A 15684-nucleotide genomic window follows, 5' to 3' on the forward strand; every position below is an offset into this window, starting at 1 on the left:
TCAATGGGCATACGAGTAACACCTCACAAACTTTCTCGGTCAACGCATTCCACAAACTTATCTTTCTCACATCATCACCAACTTTAATTTTTCATAACCACTTTATTTATAACAATTTAGTTTTTTATATCAGATAATTAAATAAATAAATAACTACAACAAATTATATTTAAATATCACCTAATACAAAAGGCAAATATATAGGGTAAAGTTAAAATACAAAGGACAACAAAAATGAGAAAAGTGAGAAGGAATCCAGTCCATTGATTTTAGATTTGAATGACTGAGATTAATTTAATAAATAAAAATTGATGAAAAGGGCATTAATGTAATAACCCACCTTTGTTGACTTTCTCTCTCCATATACAAGGCACATGTCAATTCCCCCATCATTTTAAAATGTCTATAATTTTTTCATAAGACATTATTTTTTTTAAAAAAAAATTCACCATAATAATAAGCGTTTTTTTTATCTTTAATGAGTATCATATTGTTATATAAAAATTAAAAAAAAAATTAATGGGTTTTTTAATTGTGTTTTTTTGTTGTTAATTGTGTCATTGTGTAATATGTTGTTTCCATTGTGTTTTATATTTCAAGTCATTGTGTTATATATATTCACCATTGTGTGTTACGTTTTAGGCTTTTGTGTATACGTATTCGTCATTGTGTCTTACGTTTTAGGTCATTGTTTTATATGTATTCACCATTGTGTTTTACGTTTCAAGTTATTGTGTAACATGTATTAATGGCGAAAAAAGACACAATGGTGTGCGAAAAGACACAATGGCGAAAAAAAAACACAACGGTGTGCGAAAAGACACAATGATGAAAAAAGACACAATGATAAGCGAAAAGACACAATGGTGTGCGGAAAGACACAATAACGAAAAAAGACCCAATGATAAGCGAAAAGACACAGTAACGAAAAAAGACACAATGATAAGCGAAAAGACACAATGGTGTGCGAAAAGACACAATGGTGTGCGAAAAAACACAATGACGAAAAAAGACACAATGGCGTGCGAAAACACAATGACGAAAAAAACACAATGATAAACGAAAAGACACAATGACGAAAAAATACACAATGATAAGCGAAAATACACAATGACGAAAAAAGACACAATGGTGTGCGAAAAGACACAATGACGGAAAAAGACACAATGATAAGCAAAAAGACACAATGGTGTGCGAAAGGACACAATGACGAAAAAATACACAATGATAAGCGAAAAGACACAATGGTGTGCGAAAAGACACAATGACGAAAAAAGACACAATGGTGTGCGAAAAGACACAATGATGTAATTTTTGTTTTAAAATTTGTATAACAAAAATCACACTCATATTAAAGATAAAAAAACGCTTGTTATTATGGTGAATTTTTTTTTTAAAAAAAAATATCATATGAAAAAGTTATAGACGTTCTAAAATGATAGGGGTATTAACATGTGCCTTGCATGTGGAGAGAGAAAATGTGGACAATTACCTCTATACCCTTTTTCTTTTGGTCCCCACTTGACACATGTCAATTAACTATGACTTCTCACACTTTTCATTTTTGTTACCCTTTGTAGAATAACTTGACCCATCTAATAAAGCATACTTCAATATTTTATAATCAAGGTGGAATATATTTTTGAAACTTATACAATTTTCCCTGTGTTATAAAAGTTATAAAGCTAAAAAACATTTAGGGTGTGTTTGGTAAAGGGTTTTTAGGAGCTTTTTAGGGGCTTTAAGCTACAAGCTTTTAGAAAAAACTCCTATCTAATAAAAAATATTGTTTGGTAAGAAGAGCTTAAAGCTTTTAGAGGATGAGAAAAAACTCTAAATTGAAACGCTACCTATAGCGTTTGAGAAAAAGCTAGCTACATGCTTTTAAATTTGAATTTACAAGTTTGGTACTAGAACTTATATCAATTTTTGTTAATTTATATAATAGTTACACATTCAACCCTTATTCAAAACTAACTACCCCCATGACTTTTTTAGGAGCCATAACTTTTTCACACGTTAATAATTTTTTAAACAAATTACATCATAAAAACAACGAACATTTTATTATCTTTAATTTGAATATGATATTGCTATACTTCTTTAACTTTAAAAAATTAACATACTACGTGATTATCGGTTAGGATCGGTAAAAAGTCGAGTCAGATGAGCTCGAGTCATGTGTAAGACCAAATTAGGAGTCGAGTCAGATGAGCTCGAGTCATGTGTAAGACCAAATTAGGAGTCGAGTCAGATGAGCTCGAGTCTTGTGTAAGAACAAATTAGGAGTCGAGTCAGATGAACTCGAGTCATGTGTGAGACCAAATTAGGGTGAGAACGAGTCGATACAAAAATGGTTAAATTAGTTTGATTCGTGTCGGTACGCTTTTGAGTCGAAAGGGGTCAGGTCAGAACATATTTCAGATTAAAACAGTGCATGTTCAGAAAGGGATTCATATCAAAATATGTTGGTTTAAAAAATTATCTATTTAAAAATTACTGTATATTTCAGCTTTGTTTCTTGATTTTCGACATCATTTAAAAGCTTACTGCTTTTCCATGAATTACACGTCTACATTTAGGTTATGTATGCACTGTCATCAGGTGAATTATGTACCGACACTGATTATGCGGTTGATGTTAGGTTGTGCGCCCATTCCGCCGCACCACGCGGGCACCCAGCTAGTTTTATTAAAAGCTTCTGCTACTCTGCCAAACACCTAAATATTTAAAAGCTACAACTAACAGCTACCAGCTACCAGCTTCTAGCTTTCAGCTTCCAACCTTCAGCTTCCAGCTTACAGCTAACAACTACCAGCTAGTTTTGCCAAACATACCCTTAATATTTATATATTGCTTATTTATAACCCAACAAACTTGTTAGTAAACAAAGTTTTTCCTTATTTGATAATAAATCTATTTTTAACACAAATTTTATAATACTTATCTATTTATTACTTCCAAAACCAATAAAATTAGGACCTAAATACATAGACGTGCACAAAAAAACCAGTTCCGGAACCTAACTGGTGGAACCGAACCGGAACCGGTTCCAGTTCCAACCCGGTTGATACAATACCCGGTTTGGGTATTTTTGTACCCGAAAATCGTACCCGGTTCTCATATTTGTATGTTAGTATCAGTTCCAACCCGGTTCCTACCCGGTTCTTAAGTGTAACCGGTTCGGTTCGTACCCGGAAAAACCGGTTCCGGCGGGTTTTTTTTGAAGAGTCAAACAAAAGTCAAACTAGCCGTTGGAACCGGTTCCAACGGTAATATAGCCGTTGGAACCGGTTTTTTAGACACCAATTAGCCGTTGGAACCGGTTCCAACGGTAATATAGCCGTTGGAACCGGTTTTTGAGAGACAATAGATCCGTTGGAACCGGTTCCAACGGTAATATAGCCGTTGGAACCGGTTTTTGATGCCCAAACCTATATATAACTTGTTTTCCACCACTAATTTCACCACCAAACTCAAAAACAAACTAAAATACTACTCCTTTAGCAAACCCGTTCCGTTACCCGACCATCCAACTAAATATTATTATGGCACCCATCAAAAAAACTAACAAGAAGGCTAAGAAGAGTGTTTTTGTTGCCCCCGTTCCTGTTACGGAGGACCCAGGGGTTGTTATTGTAGTCAACCATAACCGCAACCAAGACATATGGAAGAATTGGGATTTGATTGTGGATGACGAAGGTTATCAAAAGGCTCGTTGCAAACTATGTGGTTCAATATTAAAGCACGATTCCAACTCTACTTTGAGAAAGCACATCGAGAAGCCATATTGCAAGGCGTTGAAAGGGATTGGCGCGACCGATCAAATTGACTTGGGTAAAGATGGTACACTATTTCGTTACAACACGACTCAAGTTCAAGATAGAATGGCAAAGTTCGTTATTCAACGAGGTTTGCCGTTTAACCACTTTGATGACCCGGAGTTGACGTCGTTGATTCGCGAAACTCTACAACCGAGATACACACATGTAAGTCGTACTACCTTAAAACGTCATTGTATCAGGTTGTGGGAGTGTGCTAAAAAAGAGTTAATCGAGTCTTTTCATTCTTTAGAAGCCATGGTTAGTTTAACTACCGATGTTTGGTCGGCACCACACGGGTTGCCCAAATCATACATATGTGTCACCGCTCATTGGGTTGATCCGGTGACATGGCAATTGATGAAACGCACCATCGCTTTTGAAAACTTCCCGTTCCCACATACCGCCGAAAAATTGTTTGAATTACTTGATGAAGTTATAACGACTTACAACTTGAGAAATAAAATATTTTCGATTTTGTTTGACAACGCTTCAAACAATACTAAGGCGGCTGAAAAATTTATCATTAAATATTCACCACCTTGTTTCGGGGATTTTTTTCATGTCCGATGTGTTGCACATATCATCAACTTGGTTGTTCAAATAGGTCTTGACAATGAAAACATTTGTGATGATTTAAAATACTTTAGACTTATGTTACAAGATGTCTTCAAAAGTGGTAAAAGAAGACATCTTGAATATAAGAACTATTGCAAGTCGGTTGAAAGAAAGTATTTGGGGCCGAATTGGGACGTTCCAACCCGTTGGAACTCAACTTGTCATATGTTAAAGTGTGCTTTTGCCCAACGCCAAACTTTACAAGCTTTTCATAACAATCTTGTTGAAGAACGCGAGGCCGATATGTTTCCGGAAAGTGTTTGGGTCCAAGTCGGTTATTTGTTGGAGTATCTTGACGTGTTCAAAAAGTCAACAACAAAATTATCGGGAGTCTATTACCCTACTAGTTGTTGGGTTTTGCAAGAATTGTACTATATGTCTTGTGTTTTTAAAAGCTTTGCGGAGAAGAACAAACTCTTCGAAAATATTGTTGCGGTGATGAAAGAAAAGTTCATAAAATATTTTGAAAACATACCGCCGGTCTTTACTTGTGCCGCCGCATTAAACCCCTATTGGAATGTTAATGGGGTTGAAACAACGATTGAGGAAATATTCGACAACTTAGGTATGCACGAGATTGACCCGAAGTTGTCGACGGAAGCGAAGGACAAGTTCAACAAAAACCTTCAAGACCTTTATGACCATTATTTTCAAATGTATGGTCCAAGCACGAGATCGTCTTTTGTGAAAAAAACAACAACTAGTAGGCCGTGCAATGACCCACTTATAAACTTGATGAATGGGATTCGTGAATCGGCATCTAAGAGGCAAAGAGGAAACACACCAAGTAGCGAACTTGGTCGATATAGTGGAGCAAACTATGTTGAGGGCGCAACGGTCGACGAAATTCGCAATATTGATTTGTTGGCTTGGTGGAAAGGTAAACAAAACGAATTTCCCATTCTATCCGCCATGGCTCGTGATTTGCTTGCCGTACAAGCCTCAACGGTTGCTTCCGAATCGGTTTTTTCTCTTAGTGGGAGGGTGTTATCTATGCGAAGAACAAAACTAACTCCCGAGTCTCTAGAGGTTTGCATTTGCCTAAAGGACCATTTGGATGCTATGGATCGTGTACAACACAAGGCGAACTTTGAAGACGAAATACTAATAGAGCGTCATATTCATGACGGGGTTTCTTCCGATAACGAAGACGAGGGTGAAGACGAGAATGAAGACGAAGAAGAGTTGTAATTATTTGTTTTGGTAAAATTATTTGTAACTTGTTCAACTAATATTTAGTTTTGATTTGTTTTATTATAATTACTTTTGTTACTCATGATTAATTTTTGTTACTTTTTTAATAACGACAAACATTTTATTTATTTAAAAAATAACTATTACAAACATTATTAAAACATAAACGATACTAAACATAACAACTAAAACATAAAAAACAAAGTCCGTCGTTTTAATCCGGGAATACTTATTTTTGGGTTGTAGAGCCGGACGACTCTCCCACTTCCGTTTTTTTAGCATCCAAACTTCTTTTCTCTCGACAATACTTATTCGTATGTTTTTGTAATGTCGAGTTGGACTCCTTTAAGAAACTTCGAGCAATATTTGTAACGTGCCAACTCATGTGAGTCGGTCATGAGACACAAATCATAATGAACCCAAACATCGGGGCATCTTGTTGTTTCGATCACCATAACAACGTCATCATTAGTTGCCATTTGTTGTCGGTTTAAGGTTAATTGTGGTTTGGAGTGTGTTTTATAGTTTTGGAAGTGGTTTAACAATTACACAAACAAACCTTGCCATTTAGAGTAAAAAAATAACCTATTTATAGTTAAAAACCGGTTCCAACGGTCAAAAACGGCTATATAGCCGTTGGAACCGGTTCCTAACGGCTATAATATTTAAATTTAAAAAAAAACCGGTGGAACCGGTTTTTACGTAACAACCGGTTCCGGTTCATACCCTACCCGGTTCCTAAAAGTTAGCATATCTGGGCATCGGTTCGGGTCGGGAACCGAACCGGTTCTTGATTGAAACCGGTGCCATTTTACAACCCGGTGTGAAAAAACCGGTTCCGAACCGGTTCGGGTTTTCCAGTTGAACCCGATTTGTGCACGTCTATAAATACACATACGTTGGTGCCCGTCCCCATGAACGCCTCAACATAAAAAAAACCCATGGATAAGGCGTCCTGTCACACCAACCATTCATCGCTCCGCAAACATCCTATTGCATATGGTCTTATATTTACGAGTTAAAGATAAGGAAGCTGTAAAAAGTTATAAACCATCCATCAATTTGTATCCAACAAAATTTTGAACTAATATGACCATAACAAGCCACAAATTATATTTGATAGCAATAACCACCATGTAACAAAGTAATGGCTACAATATACTTCCACAAACCTCACACATGATATGCATGTGTATCATACATGAAGTCAGTAAACTACAACACTCGTAATTTCTAAACCCGAAGCCACTAATTATTTTCACAATTTGATAGATGGGCAATTTGTTATGAAGCCGAGAAGCATCCGCTCAAATGCAAATGGAAATACATGGTACAAAAATGGTTCTCTAGTTTTGATCCAAAATAAATATGGTTAGTGTGGTTTTGGTTTGTATCCATCAACAGCAAAATTTCTAGTAGCAGCGGGAAGGGCAAGACGAAGCCCATCAAATTCAGGTTTTGCAATTACTTGACAGCCAAGGCGAGATCTGCACAGCATTAAAACACAGCTTAATCAGTATGCATATTTGATATTATTGTAAAAACCATGTAGAAGCTTACGTTTCAGTCAGTCCAAAAGCAAGATCTAGCATATCGTTCTCTTCGTCTGTAGGGTCTTCCAGCTTATTATATTGTTCCACATCCTAAACAAAATCAATCATACATGTGTAATCATTGCTCCATAAAAAGCAAAATTAACCGCAGTCTTAAAGAACAGTTGATGCCAGTAAAAAATATACTTTCTCAACTGCATATTAAAGTCCCTAAATATGTTAGATGGTAAATGTTGGTTGCCAGTCACTGCATGCGTGACCACTTCACATCAACAAAAGGCGCAAGTACATGCTGACTATACAAGTATAATCATTAATATCACAGTTTGTATAATTTTAACAAGTTCAGGAACTTTAATATGTAGAATTAGGTTGAGGGACTTTTTAATGCAAATCATGAAGCATGTTTTTTCGTCTTTATGGTGTTAGCCAAAGAGTGTAATAGCATACCATGACAATCACATGACAAGTGGAACAAGCAAGTGACCCTTCGCAGGCTCCTGTAAACAAATTTCAACTGCTAAGCTACAAAACTGTGAATCAAATAGAAGTTGATAAATTAAGCAAAATGAAGCAACCTTCAAGCTCTATGTAATTCTCGTGGGCAGCTTCTAACATTGACATTCCAATAGGAACCTTAATTTCCTGCTCTCCATCCTTGTCAAAGAAGGTCACGGAGATCCTGCAGACCGAGCTCATAAATAAGTTAGCATGTACTCTCTAATATGACTCTCATGTGTCCCAAACTGTACTTACTAAGTGCAACAGAAAAAAGTAAAACATGATCAGAACATAAACTCACTTTTGGGTTTCTTCATTTTCTGGTGAATTTCCAGTGGCTGTAGTGGAGAATAACTTACAGCTCTGAAAAAGATAGGCAGTAAAGACGGATTTTTAAATTTGCCACCAGTAAAGAGCAAACAGCAAGTAAACCAAAGACATGATCAGGTTATCATTTTATTGGCAACAATTTTATAAATCAGTCATCACATTTCAGCTGAAAGACCAAACCGAACTGAACCATTAATCACAATTGCTAGCGAATTAGCAGCATATTGACCATTTCATTCTATAAAAGACTATGCTAGTGAATTAGCAGCCCATTTCATTCTATAAAAAGACTATACTAAAGTAAGTTATGATAGGTTAATGATGTATTTGATTTCATATCTAGATTGGTAGTCAAAGATATAATTACCAAATGCATTTAACCCTCTATCCCCACAAATATGCAGTCTCCTACAACTTGCATAAGTTACATGTTGAACAAAACTAAGTTTGTTGTATTATTTCCAAACATGAATTAATTTACTGCATCTGAAACAATAAATGCACCTAAGCTTCATGAATAAAGTTATCATAAACTAACCACGGGCTCCATATAATGATTCTGAACTATAGGGAAAAATGACCTTTTTGGTCCAATTGATAGTGGGGCTGCAATTTGACAAAGAAAAGGAATCAGAAATAATGAAATCATCATCAATGAAGTGATATCTCTTTGTTCATTGAACACTTAAATAAATAATAAAAAAAAATCTAGCAAAGCTCACACAGCTTATTAGTTTTTTCAAACAGGTAAGAGAAAGATGTAAAGCTCAAGTTTATCAAACAACACTAAATGTGTAATAGCATATCAGATCACATCACATATGCACTGGTATACATATGATCCAGCCGAGCCCAAACAGGGATTTTTCAACTTGACACAAAGAACACATTTTAAAAGGAGGAGGGATTATATATGTAAAAAACTAGTATGCAAAACCAACTTAAAGGAGAACACAATATATTTTAAAGATGTGACTATAATTTATTCCAAGAAAACATAATAAGGCAAGGTCAATCTTTAAACCATGTAATATAACTCAAACAGCATTCAAAAAGAGTAAAGAACAAACCTTTTGATAAACCCTTAAACGCCTGAGCTCCAAGTCGCGAAAATTTTGAAATAAACATAATAACAGCAGAAGCTGCACTATCTGAAAAATGAACATATATCATTACAAAACAAGAATTGATACTCCAAACCACACAAAATTCAAGATTTCCAGCTCAATTTCACTATCCCAGTTCAAAGACACTAAGGGCGCGTTCGTTTAATAGAATTCGTGGGAATTCAAAGGAATTGGAATTAAAATCCCATGACATGGCGTGTTCGTTTCGTTGGAATTGGAATCTTAATTCCATTTTGGTGTGTTCGGTTGACAAGGAATTGGAATTGGAATTCAATTCCTTCAAATTCCTTTAAACAAAGGGATTCTAAATACTTCCATCATGTGAAGGAATTCAAGTAAATTTGATGGAATCTTCAATTGGGCGACTAACATGGTCGCGTTCGGGTCGAAATTTCGGGTGTGCTCACATTCAGGTCGACGCTCCGATTCTTAGCGCTTTCAGCTCAATGCTCCGGGCCAGGTCGCGTTTGGGTCAACGCCCTGGGTCGCTCGCATTCGGTTCGGCGCCCCGCGTCAGTTTGTGCTTGGTTTGACGCCAGGGTCAGTTCGGCTCAACCCGACTTGGTCCGCCGACGCCCCGGCCATTTCATGGACCAAAACGAAACAAAGAATAGAAACCGAAATCAAACGAAACCGAACTAACCAAAACGAAACAGAAAAAAAACATAAACCGAACAAAAAAAACTAACCAAAATAAAAGTTAAACCGGACCGAGTAAACCGACTAAAATGAAACAAAAAAGGGAAACGAACAAAACGAAACAAAAAATTAAACCCGAACGGAAACGAAACAAAAAAAACCGACCTAAACGAACCAAAAAACCGAAACAGGCCGAAACCAAAAAAACTGAATAAAATAAGCAAAAAAACGAACTTGAACCAAACATAAACCGAAAAAAAACATCATAAACGAACCAAAAAAACCAAAATGGGCCGAAACCCAAGAAAATGAACAGAATAAGCAAAAAAAAACGAACTTGAACCAAACAGAAACCGAAAAAACAACATAAACAAATCAAAAAAACCGAAACGGGCCGAAACCCGAAAAAATGAACATAAGCAAAAAAACGAACTTGAACCAAACCGAAACCGAAAAAAACGAACCAAAAACACGAAACGGGCCGAAACCCAAAAAACTGAACAAAACAAGCAAAAAAAAAACGAACTTGAACCAAACAGAAACCGAAAAAAACAACATAAACGAACCAAAAAAATCGAAACGAGCCGAAACCCAAAAAACTAAACAAGATAAGCAAAAAAACGAACTTGAACCAAACACAAAACGAAAAAACTGAACAAAATAAGCAAAAAAAAAAAGAACTTGAACCAAACAGAAATAGAAAAAAACGACTTAAACGAACCAAAAAAACCAAAACGGGCCGAAATCTCAAAAAACTGAACAAAAGAAAAGAAAAAAAACGAACTCGAAGAAAACAGAAACGACTTAAACGAACCAAAAAAACCGAAACGGGCCGAAATCTCAAAAAACTGAACAAAAAAAAGAAAAAAACGAACTCGAAGAAAACAGAAAATGAAAAACCAACCTAAACAAACAAAAAAATCGAAACCGAGCCGGAACAAAACCCAATAAACTAACCAACTGAAGCAAAAAAACCGAAATGAAACAGTAAAAAATAACGAAACAAAAAAGAAACGAAAGCGGGCCGGGTCGGGTCGGGTGGAAGCGGTTCGGATCACCAGCGGGCCGGATCGTCCAAAAACGTTGTGGGTCGTCGGTAGAGTGGGTCAAAGTGATTGCCTCCGACTCATTGGCCAACCAAACACGTTAGATGGAATTGGGATTCCAATTCTAACAAATTCCATTCCTATGCAGGGGCGGATCTACGTAGGCGAGACCGGGTTCACGGGAACCCACTGAGTTTCGAATTATATATAGATCGCCTATATAAAACATGAGAGTGAACCCATATATATTTTATGAGTGAACACATACACAAAGTGGAACTCTGGTCTAGTGGTAAACATGCATGTTTTCTAATCTAAGACCCCGGGTTCGATTCTTGCTTTCAGCGCATTTTTTTATTACCCTCTCTACATATCAAGTATACATGGAGCAAGCTTATTACAATTATGTAATGAATTAATGTGCAGGTATACAAAATGTAACATATATAATACAATTATTTGTAATAATTTTTTTGTTAAACAGTACTAACAAAGTAACAATTCTTATTAATCGATAATATGTAGTTAGAACAAAATATTTGCTAATTCGTTAGAACCCGTTAAACTTAACCCATTAGAATTGGGTAGTTATTATGTTATTGTTAAATAAGTTATTAGGTTCCGATCCTAACCCGTAGGCTGATCCCTGAGAACCAATAGTAGGGATAAACCTTAACCGATCCGAACCGTGGAAACGAACCGAACCGTCAAAACGACCCGAACCGTCAAACCAACCCGAACAGTGAACCCACTGGAAAAAATTCCTGGATCCGCCATTGTTCCTATGGGAATGTTTAAATTCCAATCCAATTCCTTTAAATTCCAATTCCTATGCAAATTCCAATTCCAATTCCATTTCATTCCGTGAAACGAACGCGCCCTAAGAAATTAGCTTCTATCTTAAGTTTATTAGATGTGGCATTTTATCAAACGCTTGGTGGGCAGCCAGCAGTACAAAACAAAATTGGGATTCCTTGTTGAGAAATTAAAAACCCTTAAACTGACTGAAAAACATATTGCATCATCACTTAATTATACGTAGATCTATCAATGAAAGGAAAGCAAGCATGTTTGATGAATTGATTAGGTTTTGATATTACAAGAATAGAAACCAAGCAATGTGATTTCGAAAAGATAAAACAAGAATTCGAGAAACAGTACCTTTTTAATCGTCCGGGAGACCGTAACAAAGATGTCCACCGGTGAATAATAAAAGTACGACGGCCCAAACCGCCGTTCCACGAAAAGACAGGAGTAGTAGATAGTTAAGTTAGGGTTACCGTTTAAATGGGCTTATATTTATACGGTTTTGTTGCGCTACTCTAGCCAAACTATGTTGTCTTAATCAAGCGGCTTCAGAGTTTGCCTTGATACCACCAGGTTCCACTTAACAGTAGTTGTGTCACCACTCACGGTGGGACGAAACCCGGGTGAGCTCGGGATTCAAACTGGCAATCTCATAAGTTCTAACTAAAATCCTTTATTGTCATAATCCACCAAAAGTAGCATTCGTTTTATATATGTGTTTATCTAAATTAATAACATTTGTATATATTTTTATTGTTTTAAAATTTTAATATGATTAATAATTTTATAAATAGCTGAAACCGTCAAATGAAATGTTTTGGTCATGTGACACGTTTTGTTAACCTAGCCGATTTGTTGTTTTCTGAAATTGTGGTTAGCGGTTCAACTTATATTCTTTTTCGTCATAACAAACCGAACTTGACTATAGATGCACCGTTACATAAATTAAAGACTAATAGATGCTAATACTCTGATAACTTGTATTATAAGAGATTACATGCTGATAATAGTACTTGATGGTTGCTTGTCATGAGTCGATACTCGATAACGATAAGGTTAAATAGTTTAACCTGTAAATAATAACACAATTTCTGATCTGTTGATCAGCCAAATTTCATAAGAAATAGACAATGAAAAATATTTTGCAACAAATTTTATATAAAGATCTTTTAACAATTTGCTGAGACCATGGTGATAGCTAGAAGATTGCTTTTGTTCCTACTGCTAGCCTATGTTTACAAGTAAAAGCCTATAGAACAATCTGGGAGAAAGCTTGTGAGTGTGCCTGCAAAATTTGAATATATGAAAATCATGAATGATACATGTGTCAAAATTATATAAATATTCAAATGTGACAAAAGATTAAGCAAGTTTTTCATACAATACGATTCTTGACTGCTTTCAAGCTTAAGATTTCATCGGTAGATATTAAATATCTCGAATCAACTGCTACATCACAATCCAAACCTACCTAAAAGAATACATAGACGCAAATCATATAAACAAGAATCCAAGATTTTAAGAAACGGAAACCAACCTTGATCTTTGGCAACTTGATCTGCAGCACCCATAGCCGAAGTTCAATATTGCCCAATACTTTGATGGGAAAATCGCTAGTTTTGGCTCCGGACATGACTGTACTTAAGTCGACACGTTGAAGCAAAATATCAACTTGGATGCTTACATTATGGCTTCTAGGAGGCTGATAAAACTCTGGGATTCTGATCATTCCTACAACTAATCCGTTGTCAAGTATCTTGAGCCTTGAGAAATCATACCTTATTCCAACTCTGTTCGGATTGCGTGAAACTATAGTAACAGAAGCAACTAACGAGAGAAACACATTTGAGGAATCCGAAACATCAAACTTGTATGAAGCAATATTCATTGCTTGAAATGAAAAAATCGGTCTACGAGGCTTTAATATGAAGATTACGATCAAAGAAAGCGAACCAGAAATCAAAATGATCAAGATGACAAACAACATTTCTTGCAAGAAAACCGAAAACACGTCATCTTGATACATTAATCTTTTGTCAATCAATGCAAAAATGAAGGGAATTTTAAAAGGCTTTTCTTGCTTCTGTAGATATATATTCTCATATTCCTTACTTGGAGGTTCAACACAGTTATGAAACAAAAAACTATTACACAATTCAAAGATCCTCATTACTGACAATGTAAAGCCTTATTTACAAACAAACATAAAAATATTTAATTAAAATACTCCATTCATCATCACAGGAAGATCAACAAAGTTCCAGAGATCCAACACATTACCACCATCCTAAGCAGCATCATCTCCATTGAGGAAAGCATCGATCGAAGCAGTATCCCAAGGCATCTCGAATAACACATCATTGTCATTTTTCTCATAATCTGTCACCAAATTTACAAACTCTGTTTTTGCTTTTTTAGCAGGATTAGCATCTTCCATACAAGTAGCACTTTCGGATGATTGGTTTATATCATTAATGGGAAAGTTGAGCTTGGCCTTGGGACCACGGATTCTCATGGCTTCAGCATCATAGGCCCTGGCAGCTTCCTCGGGCGTGTTAAAAGTTCCGAGCCAGACACGGACACCTTTTCTTGGATCGCGTATTTCAGCAGCCCACTTGCCCCACGGGCGTTGACGGATCCCTCTGTATTGGTTCTTCTTTTTCTTGGAAGCATCAGATCTTGACCCTACACGCAAAAAACAAGGCACGTGATCAACCAGGGGTACAAAGAAGCCTAGCTACTCGAGATCGACTCGTGAAAAAGCCAAGCTCCTAAAAGTAAGGTCGTTTAATAAACAAGCTCGAGCCGGTTCGCAAGCCTAAACGAGCATGCGATCTATATAACTTTTTAATATATATTTAATAATTATTAAATAATATATATATAATGCTATGAAAAAATAACTAAATAATAATATATTATTTTATACATAAATTTATAATTGAAAAAAAAAATATATATACAAAAAAATTAGTTAATAAATTGTAAACAGGCCGAGCTCAAGCTTTGAAAATATAGCTAGAAACGAGCCGAGCTCGAGCTCCATATAAGTTAAACGAGCCTCGGCTTGTTTGCACCCCTATGATCAACAAGCATATTATTGGAAAACCGAATAAAAAACTCGTTACAATAATAATAATTCTCTAGATCCCACTGTCCAAAACCTTTACCCAACCCCATACTAGAATTATGAAACTAAAGCAACTTGATCGACTTGTCAACGAATCACCTAAAAGTAAAATAATAAATTGAAAATATGGAAATGAGAAATTAATTACGAGGTGCAGGAGGAGGTGAGGCGGAGAAAGCGAAAGGTTGGTGAAGGTCAACTTGATCTTTGAATCCTTGAAAGTCAGCTTCGAAGTCATCGTCGGCGTGTGGTTTTGATAAGTAGTAGTAATTGTCGGTGGTGATGGTGTTCCACAGAAGATCAGCCGCTGTGATACGGCGTGAGTGATTAGCCGGCGGGGCTATGATTTCGGAGAGGATCGAGCCTCCACACATATCGGCAAATTGATAACACTGTGTTTTGAAAGATGTTCAAATGGAAATGTGAGTGTTACTTTTATAGCTTCAATGAAACAGAAAGCAGCCCTTGCTGTACACGTCACTTTTACAATATGTATGTTGGTCATTGGTCAATAAAATAATACCGTAATTTGTATCTGATTCTGTAACATGAGGCGGGATTTATCTGATATCCGAATGCTTTAAAAGACACGTGGTAAGGGAGAAGATACAAAATGTTAGATTTTTCAACACCTCAACTCCAATATTGTTGAGGGTCAATTCAAGCCACCCACTCCTTTATCCTGTGTATTATATTCACATCACATCCACACAGTAGATACCTAATATTAGGGTCAACGCGTACTTTCAAGCATTAACAACCCATGTGATTAGGTTGAGGGCATTACTTATTTATTTAAAGTATGATTAACAATACAAAAATATTATTGATATGAATATGAATTTGATAAGGTACAAAACAGTTTTAACATCCGGTTGACGGGTCATTAATATGAATAGGGTGTATGGCTTTCAAATC

At 36.1% G+C, this 15684-nt stretch overlaps 3 protein-coding genes across 4 annotated transcripts; all 3 read right to left on the bottom strand.

Moving 5' to 3' along the window:
* Positions 1-6723: 6723 nt before the first annotated feature.
* On the bottom strand, positions 6724-12065 carry LOC143530084 (uncharacterized). 2 transcript variants are annotated; one of them, XM_077025708.1, is made up of 8 exons: positions 11991-12065; positions 9088-9168; positions 8556-8623; positions 7989-8050; positions 7765-7868; positions 7637-7686; positions 7194-7276; positions 6724-7120 (listed from the first exon to the last, which is right to left on the bottom strand). In XM_077025708.1, the coding sequence occupies exons 2-8, from the start codon at positions 9143-9145 to the stop codon at positions 7006-7008; spliced, it is 540 nt and encodes a 179-aa protein (XP_076881823.1). In that variant the 5' UTR covers positions 9146-9168; positions 11991-12065; the 3' UTR covers positions 6724-7005. The 2 variants fall into 2 exon arrangements, with proteins under 2 accessions (XP_076881823.1, XP_076881822.1); XM_077025707.1 differs by lacking the exon at positions 11991-12065 and having other exon boundaries at positions 9088-9236.
* Positions 12066-12885: 820 nt separating this feature from the next.
* Positions 12886-13524, bottom strand: LOC143530128 (uncharacterized). Its single transcript, XM_077025752.1, has 3 exons — positions 13174-13524; positions 13018-13107; positions 12886-12921 (listed from the first exon to the last, which is right to left on the bottom strand). Exons 1-3 carry the CDS (start codon positions 13522-13524, stop codon positions 12886-12888), a joined length of 477 nt encoding a protein of 158 aa, XP_076881867.1.
* Positions 13525-13728: 204 nt separating this feature from the next.
* LOC143530085 (ethylene-responsive transcription factor RAP2-12-like) lies at positions 13729-15148 on the bottom strand. The gene is made up of 2 exons (XM_077025709.1): positions 14915-15148; positions 13729-14321 (listed from the first exon to the last, which is right to left on the bottom strand). The coding sequence occupies exons 1-2, from the start codon at positions 15138-15140 to the stop codon at positions 13924-13926; spliced, it is 624 nt and encodes a 207-aa protein (XP_076881824.1). The 5' UTR covers positions 15141-15148; the 3' UTR covers positions 13729-13923.
* Between the last annotated feature and the right edge of the window lie 536 nt (positions 15149-15684).

This window comes from Bidens hawaiensis, unplaced genomic scaffold (assembly GCF_021521415.1).
Source record: "Bidens hawaiensis isolate Kalapana, Puna unplaced genomic scaffold, B.hawaiensis_p1.1 tig00008841_1, whole genome shotgun sequence".
Taxonomy (NCBI): Eukaryota; Viridiplantae; Streptophyta; class Magnoliopsida; order Asterales; family Asteraceae; genus Bidens; species Bidens hawaiensis.